Genomic DNA, 24,029 nt, shown 5'->3' on the forward strand with positions numbered 1-24,029 from the left:
TGATTGAATGATCTGGAGACTGAGTGATAACAGCCTGAGTGATTTACAGCCTCTGTGATTTAGTATTGATTAGTTTGATGAGGATTCAGACTAATCAGTCCCTTTTCCTGATGAAGTCAGAGGTCTGGACAGCCCCCCACCCCAGGCTCTGAGATATCTGACCTCTGATTTACTTAATCATTACTTCTGTTATTTGTGTTGCACTTTTCCTTTCTTTGGTCGTTCATCCCACACTAGTCTTGGACTTGGGACAGCTTCTTCTATGCTGGATTTGGCTTTTGTTTGTATACATGTGTGTTTTACACTTGAACTAATGTTGTAGAGAATCAGGTTGGTCATGTCCAGAAAAGTTTATTCTCAAATGCAGCACACAACAGGACACGGTGAGCTGCAGACACAGCGGCACGGCTCAGGTGAAAGCGCTGCTTGGACCGAGTGCAGAAGAGGGGGAGCACACGTGCGAGCACTGCAGGACGTTTTTGTCCCTGAACTTGAAAAACATCTTTGCACTCAGGAGGTGGCACCTCAGAGTCTTAACATCTGACATGCACCTCCACTGGGAGAGAGCCACAAAACTTAAGGGTTAAACGAAGCTTTAAGACTGGTTCGATTTTGGGTCTGACCTGGACTTGTCCTGTTCCAGACTTTTCCAAACCACACTCTGGTAGCATCAACAGATCAAGAACAAACTCAGAGTTGGAGGAATTGTTTTATTTCCTGTTATTGCTCAGACAGAAATTCTGCTAAAAGACAAAAAAACTACAATGTTTTTTAAACGTTCCCTCAGTAAAACACTTGAGTAAGACATTAAATACACATCAGACATCCATTTCCACTTCTTCATAACAGCAACAAGTTGTGCAAAAATAAAAACCTTCTGTGCATTGCTTATATTTGCAGTGCTTAACAAATGTATCAGACCACCATCTAGTGCACGTTTTGTCACAGTCGACCTAACTCTGACCAAGCTCTATAAAGAAAATCTTATTTTTAATGTTGTAAAATATCATTAATGTTGTTATCCATGACTTTTCACGTTTTCTGCTTTACAAAAAAAAAAAAAAAAGCAGAAAACAGTAAAGCACATAATTATTCCCACGTCTCTCTTAGAAATGAGATTAATAAAATTACCTTTTGATCCAGATGCCAAATTACACTTATTTATATGCATTTGCAAACAGAAAAATTAGTTTCGTTTCAGTGGTTGGACGTTACGTTCGATTCACAGTCCACTGTCCTGGATCAAGTTTGGGTATAAAAACTTCAGGGAATTCAGTAATTTTCAGTTTTAAACAAGTTTGTGAAAAACTTCTGAAATATTTGTTCTCGTGTAAAACCGGTGGTCTCATAAATTTGTTCAGAACTGTATGTGACTTTCATCCATGAGATATTTAAGGCACTTCACGTCAGTTTAGTTAAACCATCATGTGACCGAGGGACATCACCATCGAATAAAGATTTCAGAACGAGTGATTTCTCTGGGTTGGTAGCTGGAGATTTGATTTTATTTGCCCACGATAATGTTAAAGACCCAGGAATCTGCCACAAATGACATATAAACTCATTTCTTACACACACCATGAGTGCAAAGGAAGACAACACTGTGCTGATGTCGTCATCAAGCGTTTAAAGCTTCAGGAAAGTTACACAGGAAACCTGTATTTTACAGCAGGCTAAAAGCAGCAGTAAGGTGAAGCACATTAGTCAGCTGATGTGGTCTCACGTTCAGTCCTCTGCACACAGATAGAAATGACATGGTGCAATGACACCTTCTCACTCCTGTCTGTGGCTTAAGTTGTTAATCTATGCACAATCCAAATTACAGAGACACTGTTAGGACTCTGGAAATGTAAATAAAGACTCAATGCAATGATTTGCAGTGCTGCGCAGCTACAACCCTCTGTCAGACAAGAAAGGCACAACATTCCTCTCCCAGAGGAGAGAGGAGTGCTGTTGGAAGCAGAGGGAATGCTGCACTGTGGGAAATGTGAAAGTGTCCCACTCTTTCTGACACTGCTCATATTTTTCTTAAATGGCACATTTTCTCAGCTCATGTTCTCAGACATGTTTTCTGTGTTATAATGAGAATAAAGAATGTTTACCACATTTGCAAATCCTTGTATTGTATTTATTTACATTTTACACAGGAGTCCAACTTTTGGGTTTTTGCAGGTTTAAATTAAAATAAAATCCTGAGGTGCTAGAAAAGGTTCTATGTTTCATAAACCTTTAAAAAGTCACGGGGGCTTCCGGAGGTAAAAGGTGTTCTAATCTAGAGGCTCATTCTCGGAGGACGTACCAGCAGAGAAAGTAAGTTTAACTTCCTGTTTCCTAGAGAAAGCTCCTGTGGCGATAACCTTTAGAATAATACAGAACACTTATTTTCCACATAAAACAACACAGAAGATATCAGTCATTCCTAAAAAGAGGACTCTACGGGCCACATAAACACACGAATCCCTTTTCAGACTGACACCGTTAGCTAAACACAAAGTGCTTCCTGATGCTACTCACAGCAACAAGTGCTTCTAGTGTAAAGAGCATGTCTGCTGTCCACATGGCTAAAACTAACCCTGATCCCACAGCTTAAACTCATTACTATACAACCACATGCTTCACTGCCTGCTAATCATTTTCCATTTACTGTTCATCTCCTTCAAATTGTTTCCCTTCCAGCTCTACTGGTTAGACTGTATATAAAAGATGGCAGCCAAAATATCAGAAATCTGGCCTTGAATTAACTTCTTGTTGTTCTAAACTGTACTGAAGTGGAAATGGTTCCTTGTTACCAAACTTTTAATTCAGTCTGACAAATTCATTCAGAGAGGTGAGGTTTCATTTTACAATCGCGACGCTAAAAAACTAAACTGGTTCTTTAAGACAACGCACACATTCACACCCATTCTCACTTTAACACCCTGAGCTTAGTTAATGACATTCTGTTTTTGGGTCCCTTATTCTTCTGCTATTAATAATGGTATTCCTTTAGATTAAATTAGACACACAAACACAAAAAAAGAGGGCTGATCGTCACATCAACCAAACAATATGCTGTTTAACCTATCAGAAGCCGGACGGAAATACTGTAACCATGATGACAGAGCAAATTGTCATCAGCTGATCCCTCACTTTACCAAAAAGTTACACTGATCATTAAAACAAAAATACAACTTTCTGTCACAAATATAAAATATATATTTTCCATGTAAATATATCTTCATGTGTGCGGACTATTTATTTACAGACAGCTCATTTACACAGTCTGACGAGCAAGCAGCCATCACCTCACAGGAGATTCAGTCCTGACAGAGAAAACATCTGAAGGTTCCCTCTGAACATCCAATTTAGGAGCCGGGTTGTGGAGAGAAAAAATAAAAGAAAAATGTCTTCAGGTCAGTCGGGTATTTTTAGTACTGGATGTACTCGGACTGAAGAGACTGAAAGAGAAAACAAACAGTGTGATTAACTTTAGGGCAAATGTGATCCCTGCATTTCCTGTGGGGGGCTTTAACAGAGCTGTGGGAGGACGATGTGGGAAAAGGAAATTCCAGATGAACTGACATCCATGAAATCAACTATAACAACCAGGGCTTATCTAAAACTTTTGTCCTATGCACGGTTGTTCATCATGATATTTACAATCTATATTGATCATAAACATCATGGCCACCTTAAAAGTCTGTACAAGAAAATTCAGAGTTCTTTCTAAAGTCATAGCTGAAAACATGAAAAGCTCTACAGTACTCTGGAGCTGGTTCATGTCACAAGAACCAACATAAATGTAGCTGGGAATGACATAGGAATTTTCTGATTGTGTAAAACTAAAATAAGCACACAGGTGTCTAAACAGAGTTGTATCTACAGTGTCTTTGTGTGTTGCTCCCTGCAGACCATTTGCACTGTGCCTCTGCAGACATGCCCACATTTTTACAGCAAACACTGCTGCTCAGTTTTTCATTATTCCGAAAGCTCATTTTACACAATTGACAACGTTTTTCATCAGAAATATATGATGACAACATTTCTCTGTGCTGTGGCTAACATATATAGTCTCTGTCACAGTAGCATTGCATTGTCCATGTATGCCTACATGTATGCTAAAGCCCTCACAAATACCTTGACTAAGCAGCAATTTTATGAACCGTTCAGAAACCAAGCTGTACGCACAGTGCATGCTGCAAAAAACGAAGTGAACCCTTAAATTTACTAACTCGTACAACCTCTGTTAGCATCTCCATCAGATGCTTCCTGTAGCTGATTATAGTGCTTGCACAGTCATGAGGAGGAATTCTGGGCCATTTCCTGCTATTTCCTACAACTGTTTCAGTTCATTAATAGTTGGCAATGTCTTGATTAGTAAGCCTTCTTAAGACTCAATAAGTAGGAGGTCAGCACTGTGACCTCCCACTGCTCCAAAACATTCATTTTTGCTGGTTCAACTGTTCTTAATTTCCCTAACATGTCAGCATGTTAGGGAAATTAGCTTGTAAACTGCTGACTTGGCATTTTCCCCTAAAATTCCTGGATCCAGTTTTAAATGACTTGTTCACTCAGGCTCTGAGGTAACAAACGCTTTACAGGAGGGACAAGGTCTTGTGTTTTATGTGCAGAGCCTTAGGAGTTTGTGATCACACCTCATGAGGTCACATTTCTATTCTAGAAATCAGATTCATGTCAGCTGACTGGCTGCGCCGTTCTAGCAGCTTTATTTTCTTCTCTGAAACCAGCTCAGAGTTTTGTTGCCTGTGCGCTTGGGATCGCTGTCTTGCTGAAATGTCCACCATCGTTTCATCTTCATCATCCTGGCAGCAGATTTTTATCAAAAATGTCTTGGTACATTTTTCCACTCATTCTTCCTTCAAATTATATGAAAACTGCCACTGCCGTATACTTAAAAGCCCCACACCATGATGTCCCCACCTTCAAACTTCACTGTTGTCTTTGGGGTGATATGCAGCGGCTTTTGGCCTCCAAACATGGTGTGTGTTATGGCATTCAAAGAGTTCAGTTTTGGTCTCATCTGACCAGAATATGTTAGGGCTCTTTGACAACAGAATTTTTTTCCCCTCCTCTGTCTGAAATCTTGCAGAGGCCACCCGGTCGTGGTTAGTTTATTGTGTAATGATGTTCTTTCTACTTCAGCAGTGCTCAGTGGAACTCACTGGAGCAGTGTAAAAATTCTAATGTAGCCAATGCCATCAGTATGTTTTACCCCTCTTGAGATGTTTCTTGTATGACTCTTTTGTATGAGACACCTTTTCATAGGCCATCAGTTGGCACTGAACCAGCTGATATTAGTTTGCACTAAGTGGTAGGATTGCTTTCTAATTACTGACAGATTTCAGCTGCTGTCATGACTTTCCATGCCTGTTTGCACCTCCCTTTCTTAATCAGTTCAATACTTTTTCCTTTATCATTTCTTATTATTACACATAATGTATGGATATCTACAGTTTCTTGAAGAAGTTTCACCTCTCATCTGAGAAGCTTCTTCAGTTCTGTGTGTGTGGGTTTCCCTGTAAGTCAACAAACACAGACCAGCATCTACTTTTTGACTCACACCACTCATCACAAACTTGGGAGTAATCAGGACCCTGCAGCACAGAGCAGAAAACATTCCCTCTAAAGCAGAAGGGAAAGAAAAGGAACACACCCCTGTAAAGAAAGCTCTTAAAACACATGGTTATCCCGACTGGGCTTTCATCAAATCAGGAAAGATGCACAGAAAACAAAGGTCAAATGACAAACAGAACAACATGGTCATCCCTTATGTAGCAGGTTTATCAGAGAAACCCAAGAGAATTTTGCATAAGTATGACCTCCCAATGTACTTCAGACCCAACCGCACCCTCAGACAAAAACTGGTTCATCCCAAGGACAAAACTCCCAAACACAAACTAAGCCACTTCACAAAGTCATGGCACAACATAGAAGAGCCACTTCGACAGGACAAGACTCAGCTGTACACTTGCATCTAAAGGTTAAAGGTCACTCTTTCAAGGATGCCAATGTTCATATTTTGGACAGAGGAGACAGACAGTTTGAAAGAGGAGTGAAAGGGGCCGTTTATGCCCACTGTGAACGACCATCCTAGAACAGAGGGGGTGGTTTAGGACCCCAACTGTCTGCCACCAACAATGTAGTTTTGAGATCCTTTCCCAGGTGCCTTAACACCCACTCACATCTTGCATCAGGTGTCAATAGTTTACACGATAGGACGAGCTATCACAATGGTTTCCCCCGAAACCTCTGCTAATAATAACCCACATCCTTTTTGACACCTTGGCTCATGTGATGACGGACATGATCAATAGTGGGTCAATGACCCTCTTAAGAGACACACCCACTAGGTTTTAAATACCTGAGACTCGCCACCATTTGGTTTTAGAACTGAAGAAGCTACTTGGATGAGAGGTGAAACGTCTTCAAGAAACTTAAAGTCCAGTCACTTCTCTTTCCAAGCTCCACAGACTCGGACATAGACATATGTAGTTGGATTTCTTTGCATGTGTGGAGTGAATGTGTTGTTACTGACATCAGGTGAGAGTTTCATCTCAAGAACACCTTTAGAAATATATCTACTTAGAAAACTGGTGGCATGTTCAATGATTCAATGATCATTTTACCTGCTGTATCCAGTTGTTAAACCTCTGAAAAAAATTAGATCATTGAATTTGGATTTGTCATCAAGCGCTGACGACTACATGTTCACACACAAACATATCCAAGTAACACCTACAACCCCCTCTCAAATGTGTTATATTCAAACTTTAGTTACAATAAGTTAACTCTTTTTAGGGATTGAGATCTGAGCAGGTTCCTCAGCTCAGCAGCAGCTTTGTGTTAGTGTGAGTGACGTTAACATGACTGAGAGAAACATAAGGAGCGAAACGCCACAGAAATACACTGATTCATACCTCCATTAACTAAACAACATCTTTGAAAACAGAGATTCACCAGGTTCATCATGATATTAAAAAGTAACGAGAGGATCATTAACATCCCACTTATAAACCCCCAAAATTACAAACAAACAAAACAAGAGTTCTAATGACAAGGTGTTTTTCAACCTGCAAATATTGCATATTGTATTAATAATTGTAAATCTTTGTCAATAATATGTACAAAATATTAAATCTTTAGGAGAACATAAAACACAATAAGGCATATAAACATATTTATTAGAATGGTTGTCAATTACTTATCTGTTAACAGACTACTGAGTTATTTACAGGCTTTGAGGCTTCTGTGTCTCAGCAGCTCATCCTATACCGTGTTGCTTTTTATGGGGTTCTATTTTGAAGTGGTGACACCTTATCATTTCATCCCTTGTTCTTGTCGTTACTGTCCAGTCAGAACACAGATCAGATCAGAAACACCAGAGAAGGAAACGGAAAACAGCAGAGGTCATGGATCAGAAACACACTGGAAACATCAGCTATTAAACAAGCTGTGTTTTTACTGGCTGAGAGTCAAAATGTTCCAGAGCAACTACTGTACATTATTAACACACTTGGGGGGAGAAAGAGAAAAAAAAAAAACAGAAGTCACAGATACAAGATTGAACTCTGTTTTCATATTTTGCTGTTGTAAACCTGCAGACTGTATGTAAAAGTATGTATCCCTGTGATGTCATTCATCCTCAGATTTAGTTGTTTGGCCCTTTCTTGAGCCAGCATGCATACACTATGCACAGATATACTGAGTAGTCAGTACTAAATAATCCACAAAAACTATGGAAAGGAGCTATTCTGTGACTACAGGTAATTTGTACACCTGTCAATCAAATAAACCAGGGCCTTACGAGATTGAACTGAGCGACTCATCTAAAAAAAAAAAAAAAAAAAAAAATCAGTCACCCTGTTTAGCGGGTTATGCAGGGTAAAAACAGTAAAGACCAAAACTATTTTGTGTAGCAGGTCATTAACCTGGTTATGTCATGGCTGAAGTTCACCAATCAAAGTCTGTTCATTTTGCAGCCCTGAGAGTTGCTGCTCAAGTGGCTTAAAGAAATCTGCTGTCGCATCCAGTGTGTTAGTGACATGAAAACAGAAAGCCAAGCAACACAGAGGGAGGGGCCAAGCTGCTGCTGTGTCAGAGGACTTACAGGTATGGAGCGGCTCAGGTAGCGTCCTGAGGGGCCCTTTGTTGCACTGTAGGGCCCAGGGCCCCTGTAGGGCCTGAAGTCCTGAGGCCCTGGTTGAACCAGACCTTTTCCTGTAGGGGGCACTGCAGGGCTGCTGTATAGACTGATGTTGTTGTTGACTTCATGCTGTATGCTGCGAGGTCCATTACCATAGCGAGAGACAGATGGTGGAGTAAAAGATGATGACGGGGAGCTTAGAGAGATAGAAGACGAGGACGGGGGAGGAAGAGAGGAGTACAGAGTCTTCCTGTCCTTCTCGGTGTCAGCAGCGTACAGATCACTGAGAGAGCTGGCCAATCGAGAGCTCAGATTTGAGCTAAAGTCAGCAGGCAAACAACACACAAACAAATTATTACAACAAACAATACAGCTAATATAATGCAACACGTCTGCTCCATCTGAATTCAAGTCAGTGTAAAGGTGACTACACTGGTTTAAACCGGATTCCTGTTACTTTTGCTTAAATCCATTTAAATCCAGTTTAAACCTGAAACAGATCAGGTTCAATCAGCCATTGTTAAAACACAAGTTGAAAATCAGCCAAGTACTTTTACTAAATGGTAAATGGACTTGTTCTTGTATAGCGCATTTCTACTCAGGGCACTCTTTTCGCAACTTCCCTCAATCACCCATTCACACACACTTTCTATCTAACATTCACACACATTCATACTTCACTGCATCAGACAACCCTAAGAGTTGTTGATCAAGTGCCTTAAAGAAATCTGGTGTTGCATGGGTTAGTATCTTGCATGCAGACTGGAGCAGATGGGACTGAACCACTAACTCTCCAATTAGTAGGTGACCTGCTCTACCACTTCAGCTACAGCCACTAGTACTTCTGACAGGTACTACAGGTAGTGTGTTAGTACTACAGAGCAAGAAAGGAGGCGAGTAGTGAGTTAAGATGAAAAGCAGTAGGTTATAAAGGAGGTGATGTGATGTAGGTGAGATGGGTGTGATAAAGGAGGTCTTTGGGATCACTGACCTCCTGATGTTTGACATTGTTGATGATGGACTCTTCTCGATCCTCTTGGCTACAGCAGAATTGGAGGATGTCGGGTAATTGGTGGACTTGAGTGGGGAAGTGGCGCCCATTGACAGTCTGGACACAGAGACGGTGATCAAAAGTCACGATTCCTATGTTCTCGTGTGCTCTGAGGAAATCTGTAATATGTTTGGCTGTGAGGAATTGTACCTGAGTGGCTGTGAGGCTGATCTACTGTGCACATTTATCTCCTCCACTCTGAAAAATGACATCTTTGTCAATGCAGGCTCCGAACAAAACTTAAGACAAGACAGACTACATGCCAGTGCCTGAAAAATCAGCCTGCCACCTTTCAGCAGGGGGAGCAGGGGAAGAAGAAGGAGGAGAAAGATAGAGGAGGGTTCACTTGTCCTGGTTTATAAGAAATCCTTTTAGTTCAGTGCCAAGCAGTTTTTCGGGATTCGGAGCGCTTCCTCCAATCAGAACACGCACACTTAGGGCCACCCGAAAAGAGCCTGTGAGTTACTGCAGTGCAACAGTCTCTTGTAGCTTATTCCTTTAAGTGAAACCAATTTAATATCTCAGGAACTGCATTAGGATCCCAGGAGCTCTGATGTTCTGTCCACATATAAAGCAATGTGCACACAGCCTTAAGGTGATGCTTGATTGCCAGTGGAAATTCCAGACTTTGGTTAACTAGTTAACCACCCCCTCATATCTCAGTCAACAATATCCTTTGCTTTCACTGGTAGTCACTTCAATTGCTTGTGTGAAAGCTGAGAAAGTTTAACTCAGGTTCCTCCCACTTCGTGTATGTAATGATTATTTTGGCCACTCCTGCTTCATATCGCCCAAAGTGGTTGTAGTTGTCACAAGCTCTAGAAAAAGATGAACTATGAATCGTTTAAGCGTAAATTAACACACCTAACTCAAAGGCTGAACCAGGGTTGTGTCTACACATAATTATAATAATACATTTTATTTAAAAGCACCTTACAAGACACCCAAGGACACTTCACAATAAGAGTAAAAAACATAACAGAAGAAAGACAGCACGAAGAACACTTAAAAACAAGACAAAATAAACAATAAGTGCACATTCAATATGCACACTTGAACCGATTTCAAGGTTATAATCTGCCTGGGAGCAGAGCAACTGAAGGCTCTTCTTCCCATGCTACTGAGAATTTGCATATGATCAAGGAACTGACCTCCCAGCCCATTGTTCCCTCAGTGGTGCTAGTCTCAGTCATTATGCAAATGTACTGTTTATAAGCTTGGGGAAACCCTCAGTCAGCTGAGTCACTTGGATGAGTGACGAAACGTTTCTCCCACTGAAAACGCTACGTCTAGATGAACAGAATCAACTTTTGGGGACCCTCTCACAAAAATATCATCGCTGCACGGCAGGCTTTTTTCGGACGGCCCTAAGTGTGTGTTCTGATTGCAGGAAGGACTCCCAATCCTGAAAAATTGCTTGGCACTGAACTAAAAATATTTCTCATGAATAACAACAAGTGAGCAGTCCTCTCTCTTTCTCCTCCTTCCTCGTGACTTAAAATCATGTCATCAGACTGACCTCACAGCCCATTAGTTAGTCAGTGTTGCTAGTTTCAACCATTATGCAAATGTACCGCTTATAAGTTGGGGAAATGTGCAGTCAGCTGAGTTTGAAGAGATCACATTTTTCCCACTGAAAAGTTTCAGCTGTAATGGGTGGTACTGATTTGGTTAGCTTTTAGTACCTCAGGGCACTAGTAGTGGCTGGACGGGGGAAGCGTCGGCTCTTTAAGGCTCTCAGTTTGTCTCCCTGAGTCAGGCCCAGCCCACCGTCTGTTTGGTCACCCTGAAACATAAAACAAAAATACCGTATGACAGCTGACATGTTGCACTTCACAATAAGAATAAACTCACAATAAATAAATAAATGATGCTATTAACAATAATAATGACAGAATAATCATAATGATGTAAAAGAAAAACTAACGGCAAGTAAAGAATATCAATGAGTGCCTAATACCTGTGATTAAAAGTGAACCATCAACAAATAGCTGATCCTGACCGATCATTAGTCAAAGACAAAGCTCCTGTTTCCAACTTAATCCTATCACCAAGAAAAGCCTAAGACTAAATAGTCATGCAAAAACTAAACACCAGTTCAATCTTTAAAGCTCAATACACTTAAATAAAAGCGGGTCAGCTTTCAATGTTTAATTGTGCAATATTTTGGGAGTTTGTTGAATTACCTCACAGAAAATTCACTTCTTTGAAATATTGTAATGTGATAAGAAACACAAAGAAGAAACAAGACTTTTTTTTGATAAAGATCACATAATGTGTTTTGATTATGATTATGAATGCTGAAGTTTGAGGGTAAGGACAATTTCAGGTCACATACACAAAGCTTCTTCAATGTGCCTGTTCTGTGTGTGTGTCCTACCTCATGTAGTTGGTCGGAGCTCTGCGATCTGGACAAGTTGCCGTTAGGGTTTGTGTTGATGTGTGTAGGGTTTAATGTGAGCTCCTCCATACTGGTGATGAGATGAGGCATAGCCCTCTCCTCCTGCTTGGCTTTTTGGGAATGCTGATTGTCTCCGAGTGACCACAGCGCTGCCTGCTTCCTGTTAATGCAAACACACATCACTATTAATGCTACAACTGGTTTTCCTTAAAGATCCTGCTTCACAGTTGCTTAAATTTTGTCTCATGCAAATAAAAAACTTATTTGGATTAATGTTTTTGTCGGATCAAGTTGTTGTCAGCCAGACCCTGGATCTTTTTGCTCTTTGAAGCTGTTGTTTGACTGATTAATATAGCAACAAAACCTTAAACCTATTTGGTTAATCTTAAATCTCTTGTGGGTTTGAAGGCTTATTGGATTGAAGAACCAAATAAACAGGATCAATATAACTAGGACAAACTGAGCCTTGTTTTAACTAACTTACAGACAACAGGACCCTGAACTGCAAACTACTATATCCCAACAAAACATTAATTTGTCACACTGGATAAAACATTGTTTTTGAAGTGATAGATCACCAATTAAAAAACTTAAGCAGTTAAAAATTTCAGCTGTTTGTTGAGTAGCTGCAAAGCTCAGACTCAAACCACTATGTGCTGATTGAAATCTTCACCACGTTCAAACATGTGTTCACAGAAACATAGTTTAATGACAAAACAAACTGAGCTGCTCTATACTAGCCTGCAGTAACTTGGTAATCTGATTACAGGTTTTAAGAGCAAAACTGGATGGTCACACATTAAAGTAGTTTCTGCACTGTTTCAGATGCAGGATGAATACAAGATGAGGCTATTTTGAGGCACTATAAAATTAACTTTATTTTCAACAGTCACCAAAACATAAAACTGAATATATAGAAGTCACCAGTTAAATCTTCTAAAAACTAAATTTAAAAGTCGACTGCCCTATCAGAAGGTTTCTTGAAAAAACAATGATATTACTATCACAATATTTTCTGTTTCACTTCTTTTGGTTTCTTTCTGGGAGTCAGTGCTGGTGGTCATGAGTATCACACCTTCCATTTACTTTCATGTGCTTCTCACATTTACTAGAATACCCGTAACCCATGATCATTCATGTAGACAGGGCAGAATGAATGTGACATTAACTTGTTGCACCATCTTGTGGTACAAACTGGCATTACACCAAACGATAGTTAAGTTTTTTTGTTTATTTCTTTTTTTTACACTGCACTTATGTAGTAGATACAGTGGTGGTCAGAGCTTTACTTTCACAAATCACATGCATGGATGGCAAGGTATTTTTGGATGGTGGAATAATACAGACATCTTTTATGACTGTATTACTACTGTATTATAATTTTGGTGCACAAGTTTGAATTTATTTTGGATTTTCTTTAATGCACACAGAATCAAAATAATACATAGAGGCTCCTCCAAAATTTCTTTAGGAAGTTTTAGATGTCACAGGCCTTTGGTTACTTTCAATAATTAACAGTTCTCTCTCCACTGGCAGTGTCACAGAATACTTAAAGACAGCCTCTGTACAACCATCATCAAAAAATATGGTCTTGATCCCTCTGACCACAACAATTACTGACCCATCTCAAAGTTACCTTTTATAGTTGCATCATGCAACTGAAAAAAAAAAAACATTCAGGTTCACAGCACTGAGGCTGTGCTTATTATGGTAAAATGACATTGTAAGTGGTGACACTGCTGAAACTGTCTTATCTTATATTAGGGAATGGATGTGTGCAATTTAAAAAAAAAAAACTCATTTAGATAAACTGCATCCAAGCATCAAGTCCTTCATTTTTCCTTTATCAGTTTATGCAAAATCAGCTGTCAGTAACCTGGGAGTGATATTCAATTCTAATTTCATCTTTGTGAAACATGAACAAGATCACCAGGTCCTGCTACTACCAAGAAATATCACAAGGACAGGATCACCTGAGAAGGAGAATTGTAGATTTACACAAGTTGGGAAGATATTTTTCCGGACCACTTTCTAAAGAACCATACTTCCCAAGAGCATTACTTCCAAGAATTGTACAAAAGTACAACTTATTTGGATTGGCCGACACTTTGCCAAGGTCTGGACAACGAGCCAAGCTCTCACCCTCAGATGACAGGAAACTGGTGGAACACCAAGTTAAACACAGTGTCCCTATCCACAGTGAAGTGAGTATTGCTTCAGGATGGACTTGGAGGGCGCCGACCGGGGCACTTACTTCAAAATGAACACATTTAAGCTTGACTGCAATTTGCAGCTGCGCACATGGACAAGCCAAATGCCTTCTAGAGAAATGTTTTATGGTCAGATGAGAAAATGCCTGAGCTGTTTAGCCAAAATGACAGGAGATATGTTTGGAGGAGTAAAGGTGAGTGTTTCAAACGTAAGAACACTCTACCAACTGTCAAGCATGGTGCTGCTCATGCATCATGCTCTGGGGCTGTTTTCCTGCCAGTGGTACTGGTGCACTGCATAAAGAGGATATAATGAAGAGGAAGAAGAACAACAACTACCTCAAAATTATTCAGCTTCAGCCGAACTCAACAGCTAGATGGTTAAAACCTGTGCCCCCAATCTTTTTTTTTTGTTTGTTTTAAATACGATGTATGACTATATAATCATTCCACCCTGCAAAAAGAGCAGCTACAAAAAAAACAATTAAAAGCCCAGAATTTCAGTAGCATTAATGCCCACAGTGAGTATATGTAAACTTACCAAAACTATAGATGTTTGTGGACAAAATATGAGTAAATTTTGGAAGCAAGTTAGTTTGATGCATCATACAACTGAATACTGTTTATCTTTACATCTTAAGAATTTGTTTGTTGTTCTTTCTGAAAGATGAAAACACTCACAAAAATGAAAGGCAGAGATACAATCAAACAAATAATGAGAGACCTACTCCTCTAAGAAGTTCTGCTGGGGTCCAATCACAGAGCCCGGTCTGCAGATCCGTATCCATGCGATGGCCTCACCTGCTGTGAAGCGGTAATGTTTCATCAGGTAACAGCCAATTAGAGTTCCCGTCCTGCCCAGACCAGCTGACAGAAAGACAAAGAAGTGAACCAGTGAGTCAGCAGAGAAGTATTAAAGTAGACTTCAAACAGCCTTCTTGTTTGTTTCTATCACAAACTCTGTGGATGAACACCACTAACTCACTGCACCAACTGCAGATAAGTACCACATGCTAAATGACAATAGACTGGTCACTTCCGTTAAACTTCTAAAGCCTGCCTGAAGGGTCTAGGGATTTGGAAAAATCCCCTCACTTGCTCCAAAATGTAAATATTAGGGCTGCAACTATTCATCCTGCCTGCTCAAGGCTGATGCCAGCTATCCTATATTACATATAGCCTTACCTGCAGCAAACAGGGGTAAGTCTAAAGGGGGGCATGGGGTGTATTACATCATATTTATTTCAAGGTATTAATAATACTTTTTCAGATTGAAAGTGAAATAATATAAAATACTGTGTTAAAGGTTTTTTGTTGTCGTTGTTGTTGTTGTTTTAAACAAGTTAATAAAAAGCCATGAGCCAGTAAAACTGTGAGCCACTGACCAGGGGGGGTTTAGGTTGGACACTGAATTATTAATAATATTAATTAACATCTACACCATCAGAACCAGATAGAGGACAGGACATACCCTTGCAGTGGACGGCCACAGCACCATCTGTATTCTCACAGATGTGCAGAAAGCGCCGTGCGATGATGTCGTTGGGTGTGGTGCCATCTGGGAAGAAAAGGTCGTAGTGGCTGAAGCCTGCATCAGTGAAGCGTTTGGCGTCGTAGATCTTCTTGTTAAGACGGATGATAGTAGTCACATTGTGTTTTCTGAAGTATGGGAAGTAAGCCTCAGGAGCATGCAGAGGGTAACCTGCAGTAGGCAGAATGACAATAGATGTCACTTACATCCTTTAATGCTTTTGTTTCATTGGGAGACTAGATTGGCCTGACTTTGGTCAATGTAATCACACCTGGTTAAGCTGTGATGCCACATCATTGTCATTTGACTCAGAACACACTATATATTGTTTCTGCTTATTTGATCCTGGTGTATTTGCCTCTTTTCTCATTTCCTAAGGAGAACAGAGGTGACGAAAAAACAGTCTGTATTGCAACAAAACAAACAAATTAAAAAAGTTTGCTGCTCTATTGCTTCCTTTACCTAGAAAGGTACAACCTAACCCGGATCCAAATAGGTGAGTGCATAAACTATTGCACTAACGTGAGACCATTAAAGACAATACTCCTTGGGGTTGCATGAAAAAGCTCAGCAGACTTTTACGCCAGATCCCCAATCTGCTGTGGTGGCCTGTTTGCATAAGCACTTTAATATCACTGGGTGACAAACAATCTACCCAAGATTTTAATGAATATTCCCCTTGCAGGAAATTTTAACTGATCAACTTCTGTGTCGGGCAGTTTTGAATAGATATGTAATTCAGTTCCTCCCAAAATATGAATTAATAGCCCAACTCATCCCAGGAAAATAATCATTTACCAACTTTTTTCTTACTTTATTAGCACTAAACATAAATATTCCTAAATGTTTTTGTAAATGACATCCTTCAACTTGACTCAACTCTACTGTTTCCGTTGTTTTGCATTAAAATTGAATACCACCTCAACATGTGGACCGTTATAGCGATGCATTTAAAAGTTGTGGCATCATTTGTATGTGACACAAAAACAACAACAAGGGCGGATGTCGAGGCGATTGTACGCCTGCTTTTTTTTTTTTTTTCAGGCTCTGGGACCACGCTGTTCGGTTTGGCCATTTCCCTTGCTGCTGAGTTTCAAAATTTGCAGTTTGGATTTTCATGAAGGAGTCATTCTTATGATCATCGAGTGACTAGCCAACCAGTGGCATACAGTGTATAATTTCACATTTTCAGATAGATTCATGAACTAGGTACCAAATGGAAAACCATAGTGGGAAGGGCTGAGGGAGAGCATGGATCTCCGCTACACGCTTAACCAAGACTAAGACTAAGTATGTATTATTGTAGGGTCTACCTTACAATATAAAGCACCACGAGGCAACTGTTGTTGTGATATGGCGCTGTATAAATACAATTTAATTGAACTGAATTGAACTGAATTGAATGAAAGCAATTAACAATCAGCAATCTCTCTTTAAGACAGCCTTTTGACCAAATCTGTCCCCGGGCTTCAAACAGGGAACAGCACAGGGCAGTTGATAACGTGGGAAGATCCCACAGTGGCACAAGCAGGCTAGAAGTTTACAGAAAATTACAGATTTCATCTGGCTATTGGTGAGTGCAAAACTAAATCAACTGGTCTGAAATGAGAAAAAAAATATGAAAAAGTAAAAGTTGTATAGATTTAAAGAGTTAATATGGCTAATGAACAACAGTTTATCTATTTGAAGTGTTTAGATGTACACAGCTTACAACTTGTAAAAGTGAAACTCCGTAACATAAACTGTTAACCCTACTGGAGTGTGTGCATGTGTGTTAGACTGAAGATTGTAAGAGTGAATGAGAGCCCCAGCTGAGTAGAGACAGGGATGTAGTTTACATATATAATTATTAGAGACTGAAAAGATCTATTAAAAAAAACAACAACAACAACGAAACATCAATTTCCCTCATTTGCTGGTGATTTCACCAATATTTACAAGCTAAAGGCATTTGTAGTTTACACATTATGCAACACAGTAAACTTATATATCTCTACTAAACGCAGGTGGATGTTAATTTGTCTTTGATATGCCTTTTTACATAAAAATGAAAGATTTACTTTTTTTTTTGGTTATTATTTTATGTGTTACATAACATGACACAACACGACAACGCCAATACCGCCTAGGCCATTTCTATGCCATGTCTACCAGTTCACCACCAGCTCATCACCATGACAGCCACTCACTGGGAATGAAGACTGCTAATGCTTGAGAGAGGGTCCTGGAATAGGAAAGACCCCATCTAAAGCCCACTCTGTCAACATGAAAACCAGGCCTGTTGTACCTACATGCCAGGATACTTAGAAGCCAGTTCAGAAACCCCTTCAACACTTCACTGATGCTTTTGCAGGAGAGGAGTATGTGACCCCGCCATACTTCAGACCTATGCTACAACCATTTAACACTAGTCTCCTGGCACCCAGAGACGGGGATAGTAAGCTGTGTAAATCCGGCATTGTGGTAGTAGCATCTGCTACTCAACACACTCAATACAAGCACTAGCTACAGGACAGTGTTGCTACTTCTTGTGAACTAGTATATAACTGCAGCATAACAAAGTTCCCAGTGACTGCATTGTGCACTCAACTGTGGACATCTGTGAGTAGCAAGATCAGATTTTTGAATGTCATCTGACACCATGTCACCCTATTATATAGGATTCCCTAGTTCCTCCTGACAGGAGCATTGCTGAGCCAGCCAATAGGGCAAACTGAGCATTGTATGGCCCATTGGCCACATCTAGTCCCTTGGTTGTTGCTGACTGGCCCACATGAGGTCAATGGTAAATTAAGATTTAAAGTACATAAGTATACATTCATGCAGTTTGCATGCAGTCTGTGGCAAATCACAACACAACTATATAGAAGACTACTGTTTTTTTAATTTACTAATGGATGCATGAAGATGATTGTAGGGTTTTTACTAGAGATGGACCGATCCGATATTACGTATCGGTATCGGTCCGATACTGACGTAAATTACTGGATCGGATATCGGAGAGAAATAAAAAAATGGAATCCGATCCATTAAATATCAAAAAAAGCACATCAAAAAACTTGCGACACGGCGTAACTCGGCTCATAACCATAGCACGTCGGAGCAGTATGCATCACATGATAGAGCGGCTGTGTGTATTTGTAGCATAGCTACCAAACCAGCATTTCATCTCCGAGGAAGTTATCCCCGAGAGAAGTAAAGCAAATGCTTAAGTTCATCTCTGAATGTTTGTAAAGCATTCCCACGTTAAGCTTAACAACCGATATATGGAGCGACTGCCTCTCTCTCCCTCCCTCTCCTGCTGCTACTTCAATCATGAAACTGCTTAATGATCAGCTGATCTGCTTTTCTGTCAAAAGTCCATCTCTCTTCTTTGTTTTTGCCCCACTTCGCGCCAGAAAGAGGAAACCAGCGGCTGGACAACAGCAGCACGTTTAAGCTTGATAAGCTGCTGTTAGAATTGATTTAATATTACTTTCTACACCAGGATCTTTTTCTACGCAGCTGACGGCTGGTAACTGTGCAGGGGCGGATCTAGCAAAGTTTAGCCAGGGGGGCCGATAGGGCATGAACAGGGAAAAGGGGGCACAAAGACATACTTTTCTTTCTTATTCTCATTTAAAATGTCTAGCTTTTAATAAATAATTATCTGAATCTTACACCCAAAGTTTTAATCTGATGTAAAATGTATGGAAGTCCATTACTGTATATAGTAACTGTTAAGTCTAATATACCCTAGTAAGCTATCCGATTGTTCAGTCTGACGTCACTAGCCGTGTCTGGGTCTAAACTCCGCTGCAGGTCCATATATCAAACGATCACTATGGCATTACTGAGAGTTGAAAAACTGTCTAAAGTCTTTCATCTTTAATAAAATGATCAGTGTTCTGCTCTACCAGGTGTAACAATTGAGTTTAACATCCAGGCAGCCATGAAAACGGAATTTATGACATTTAACGGAGTTAGAAGTTAGCAGGGAGTTAGCTCGCTAGCTTCTATCTAAATACAATATAGCATGTCCTGACTGCGGGGTTTTGGAAACAAATTAAAACGTACAGCTCTGTTATCACTTCCAGCATAAATGAAGACAGAAAACTAAACAGCAGTGACGTTTGTAGGGTTACTGAAGTTGGGTTAGCTGGTATATAATGATGTGCTACGTGACCGCTAGCGACACAGCTATGTTAGCTTAATATAAACAAGCTAACTTTTTTTCCCACTCGATAAAAGTTAACGTGAGTGTTGTCGGTGGTCAGGAACAAATGTAATCGCATGGCAGGATGCTGTAAAAGGACCAAACTTCAGCCAGGAGAACAACTGAGATCCATCCACATATGAGGTTAGTCATTCATATACTGCTGCATGGGCTGGGCTGTAGTTTCATCCTAAGGTTTTAAAAACTGAGCTTAAATAAATGATTAGTGGTAATAAAAGCCGAGGGAGGTCAACAGTGATCACTGACTGTTTTAGGAGCTTTTTGAGATCAAATAGAAGAAAATACATAACATTAAACATGTTAACAACACAAAAGCCATATTAAACGCAGACTACTTTAGACCCGGAAGTAGGATTCGTCGCGTCATCACTGAACAACCGGATAGTATTTTTCCCTTTGGGAAGATACCATCTGTGCAGTCTGCAAATCTGTTGAAGAAAGATGTTGAATCTATTTAATTATTCTTGAAAAATAATTTATTTCTGTGCATTTTTTTTTCACACTGCGTCAGATTAAAGTTGATTACGTCAATTAAGCATCATTTTGCTGGGCGTTTGCAACCCTATTAGTTAGATTGCTTAATATTTCTGCTAAGTACTCTTTAAAATACCAGAATAGGGATGATGGTGTAGGTTTAAGTTTATTAGATTGATCAGTTTTGCTGAACTATGAAATATTTTGGGTGCAGTGTATTTTTTTTACATACAGGTATAACAGAATAGCTTTAGTGTTGTTGTTTATTTAAACTTGAGTATGAAAAAATGCAGCAAGATATTAAAAAAACATTTTTATTTATTAAAAAAACACTATATCGGATTCATATCGGTATCGGCAGATATCCAAATTTATGATATCGGTATCGGACATAAAAAAGTGGTATCGTGCCATCTCTAGTTTTTACTAAAATATGGAATTTTAAGTATTTATTTTCTGTCATCGGCAGCAACATAGCCAAGCGCTTAGTTTGTGGAGAACAGAGAGCTGTGTTTCAATCACTATGAGGCCCAATGTGCAGACAAAATACAAGAACCTGACTGTTTGCAAGCAGGAACCACACAGCACACAATGCAACGGACGCTTACGTCGCCTTCTGCGGGTGGTGGGCCTACAGGTATGTGGGCCCATGTCCCTTTTCGGGTTGTGCCCGACCGGGCCCTACAGACTATGGACCAGCCACCAGTAGCTTACCCTCAGGCACCCTCCCTGGGCCCAGCTTGAGGGCGGGGGCCCTAGTAAGCCTATCCCAGGCAAAGTAAACTGTTCCCTGGATCTTCTGCTCTTAGGGGTTTTTGAATCATTCAATTTGCCATGGGAGACACTACCAGGGGGCAAAAACATTTCACATTTTCCAATGCCTAACTAACGTCTACTCTTACCAGTAAAAGTTTATAACGACACAAAATGAATACTGAGCAGACTGAGTTTATCTTATTGCCCCGGACCTCATAATTCGTGTAAATTAAATGCTCATCCCTGGTATACCCCAGCTGAGGTAATGGTATCTGACCTTCTGATGATGTAACTGGAGGTGTTCTAACCCTAAACCCACTCCACCCCCCATTTCCACAACCGACCAAATTGATAACAGACAAGAAAATGATAATATATGCTAAAACAACACACACCCGACTCCCTTGCTATTGCAGAAAAGACAGGCTGCAGTCTGAACACGTTCACTCACCGTTCTCAACTTTAGTTTTAGGATGAGGACCACTGAAGGCCAAAAACTTTCCTGGTACAATCCAGTTCAGATCTCCATTCTCCACGCGCTACCAACAAAAAACAACAACAACAAAAAACCTTTAGAAGATGTAGTCAAAATTCCATTAAGAGTAAAAGCAAGCACACACATCAGATTAACAAAGCTAATTACAAGACTATCAATTATTTAGATCATGAATGAATGCTTGCAGTTCTACGCAAGAAATGATGATGAAAATCCTGAATATTTGTCAGTTAAATTTTAACTAATAATGCCCTGAGAGCTGTACTTAATCAAATTAAGAAAATTACAAATACGAGTGGTAGATGCTGTTTATGTAAACAAGGGGAACTTCCTGTATATTTATGTGTATTTCCATCAATATTTGATATAGATAAGAAGCGACAGGGGTCTAAGATGTACCTGTGTGCCAAGCTTGCTTGCTCAACTCATGATTTTGCGCATTATAGTAAGATTCTTTCCATTCTGCAAGGAGTGCTTTTGTCTACATAATGTGAGAATAGTAAACATCCTTTTAGTCTGCAAAACAAACACGCTGAATTTTGTATTAATTTTGTGCTGACTTTCTTTAAAACAAATCTTAATTCATTACAAATGTAGACAGAACTCAGTTGGAGTGACTCTCTTCGTGTTTTGCTTTGATGTCTAAAGTTATATGACTGTCAACCAGGCTCAGATTGGTTTTTTGTCTTTCTAAACCTTTCCCTTCTAACTGAATTTTAAAGACTGACTTGATGAAGTAAACACTGGCAGCGGCTGGCAACTAATGATGCGAGTATTCATACCTCATAGTGTTCGTACTCGTCTACATCAAAGGTTTCGAAGTTGAAGAAGCCATGCTGCAGAGCCTGAAACACAGAATGATTGACTCTGTAAACAACTGAACAAAACTGAGGGCAGAAAGATCGGCAACAAAGCTGCAAGATGGCTGCAGTAATGGTCTAGCAGAGCAATAAAATATAAAGATATAAAAGATATAACAAAAATGTTAAAAATGTAGAACTCAGTACATTACAAGAGTAATTTGATCTATGTAAATGTAACGTGTGTAAACTGTACTATAGACACTAAAAGAAACAGAAAATGTAATAATGCCCACAGAAAAAAGGTAGTGTGGAACATCTACTGTGGAAAAAAAAATGTCATTAATCCAATAAACTAAGATTTTAAATTCAAGTTCTCAGCAGATGGCACATTGACCTCACCTTCCTGATGCCCTGCAAGCAGTCCAACACAGTCAGGTTGAAGGTACAATTCCCAAAAGAAGCATCCCTGCAGAGATACATATTGTGAAGACACCATACATTCATATAAATGGCCTCCTTGACTGCCCGCCCAAACCAACGTTCCTCCCACCACCACATCCTAGTCATTGAGAGAGCGTCCACTGGCCTGAAGGTGTGTATAGACTGCGTAGTCCTGACTTGATGAGTTAGCTTTTATCTGCTGCGCTTCGCCAGAGGTTGTTTGGTTTCCCGGATGTATAAATCATGGCAATCCTCCTGGCACTTCACAGCGTACACTATATTACTCTGTGTTGGGAGACCCGATCCTTGGGGTGCACCAATTTTTGGCGCAGCATGTTTTGGGGTTTAAAAGACACAGAGACGCTGTGTTTAGAGAAACTGTATCTTAACTGTTCCGAGTCCTGACACATAAGGGATCGCTCCAGGTTTTCGCTTATGCAACAGTTTTCCTTCTTTTATTGATATGTACACCATCCAAGTTTTAGGTGACCATGTCCATGTGGGTATTCCAAGAAGTAGGTTTGGCTATCAACTCTGAGTTTGTTAACCCTGAGATGAGGGACACTCTGGTTTTCTGTTCCAGAAAGAGCATCAACTTCAATCCTGAATCAGTTACCAGGGTAACACACACCTGGGGCCCGTTCTTCGTACGTCGCTTACTACATCCAAGATCAAATGACACATCCAAGACCAAATCATCGCGCTAACCGTGAGCTCGCTAATCCGGTTCTCCGAACACACCTGCTGTTGACGATTAGTACAGCTGGATGAAGTAATGTGAGATCACTGGGTGTCGTAAAAGGAGCTACGCATCGATAGTAGAAACATTGATCGGCAACCCTCTGATTGGTCGGCGAAAATGTCGAAGGAGCGCGCTCGGTATTTTTCGGCAGCAGAGCAAGAACTCTTGAGTGAGGGATTTCAGGAGTTTCAGAGTTTAATCAGAACGCAAGGCTGCAAAAGCAAGGAGAGAGGGCTGGCAGAAAGTTACTGACAAATTAAACTCGTAAGTAATTTAATAATAACAATAATAATAATGGATTGGATTTATATAGCGCTTTTCAAGGCACCCAAAGCGCTTTACAATAGCACTATTCAGTCACTCTCACATTCACACACTGGTGGAGGCAGCTACGGTTGTAGCCACAGCTGCCCTGGGGCAGACTGACAGAAGCCAGGCTGCCATATTGCGCCATCGGCCCCTCTGGCCAACACCAGTAGGCGGTAGGGTAGATTTATTATATTACACTATATTATCCAATATTATATTACATTATAATATGTTATATTATATCCCCTTTCAGATTAGAGCCACAACAGGACCCACTAGAACATGGGAACAAGTAAAAGTGAAATATAAGAATATTCTACAGAATGGTAATATTTATCACTTATATTGCTTTTCGTCTCTTGGAAAGAGACCCTGAAATAATCTGTTTGTTTGTTTATAACAGCAACCAAGAAAAGGGCAGAGCAAAAAAAGACAGGTGGTGGTCCTGCATCCCCT

The 24,029-nt window shown here is 40.1% G+C and overlaps 1 protein-coding gene across 3 annotated transcripts in view; it reads right to left on the reverse strand.

The window, feature by feature from the left end:
* Nucleotides 1-690: 690 nt before the first annotated feature.
* cdc14ab (cell division cycle 14Ab) overlaps nucleotides 691-24,029 on the reverse strand; it is a 32,830-nt gene continuing 9,491 nt past the window's right edge. The window contains exons 6-16 of one of the 3 annotated variants that reach the window (XM_085387614.1): nucleotides 22,481-22,547; nucleotides 22,061-22,123; nucleotides 21,234-21,321; nucleotides 15,277-15,507; nucleotides 14,534-14,672; nucleotides 11,575-11,755; nucleotides 10,880-10,980; nucleotides 9,345-9,392; nucleotides 9,135-9,251; nucleotides 8,108-8,462; nucleotides 691-3,437 (exon numbers count right to left, since the gene is read on the reverse strand). In XM_085387614.1, the coding sequence (XP_085243740.1) occupies nucleotides 3,408-3,437; nucleotides 8,108-8,462; nucleotides 9,135-9,251; nucleotides 9,345-9,392; nucleotides 10,880-10,980; nucleotides 11,575-11,755; nucleotides 14,534-14,672; nucleotides 15,277-15,507; nucleotides 21,234-21,321; nucleotides 22,061-22,123; nucleotides 22,481-22,547 (1,420 nt within the window). In that variant the 3' untranslated portion in view covers nucleotides 691-3,407. The remainder of the gene's footprint in view (nucleotides 3,438-8,107; nucleotides 8,463-9,134; nucleotides 9,252-9,344; nucleotides 9,393-10,879; nucleotides 10,981-11,574; nucleotides 11,756-14,533; nucleotides 14,673-15,276; nucleotides 15,508-21,233; nucleotides 21,322-22,060; nucleotides 22,124-22,480; nucleotides 22,548-24,029) is intronic. The other 2 variants (XM_085387615.1, XM_085387616.1) reach the window with 2 other exon arrangements.

This window comes from Rhamphochromis longiceps, linkage group LG17 (genome assembly GCF_057381845.1).
Source record: "Rhamphochromis longiceps isolate RC_006_pf linkage group LG17, R_longiceps_female_GT1.1, whole genome shotgun sequence".
Lineage (NCBI taxonomy): Eukaryota > Metazoa > Chordata > Actinopteri > Cichliformes > Cichlidae > Rhamphochromis > Rhamphochromis longiceps.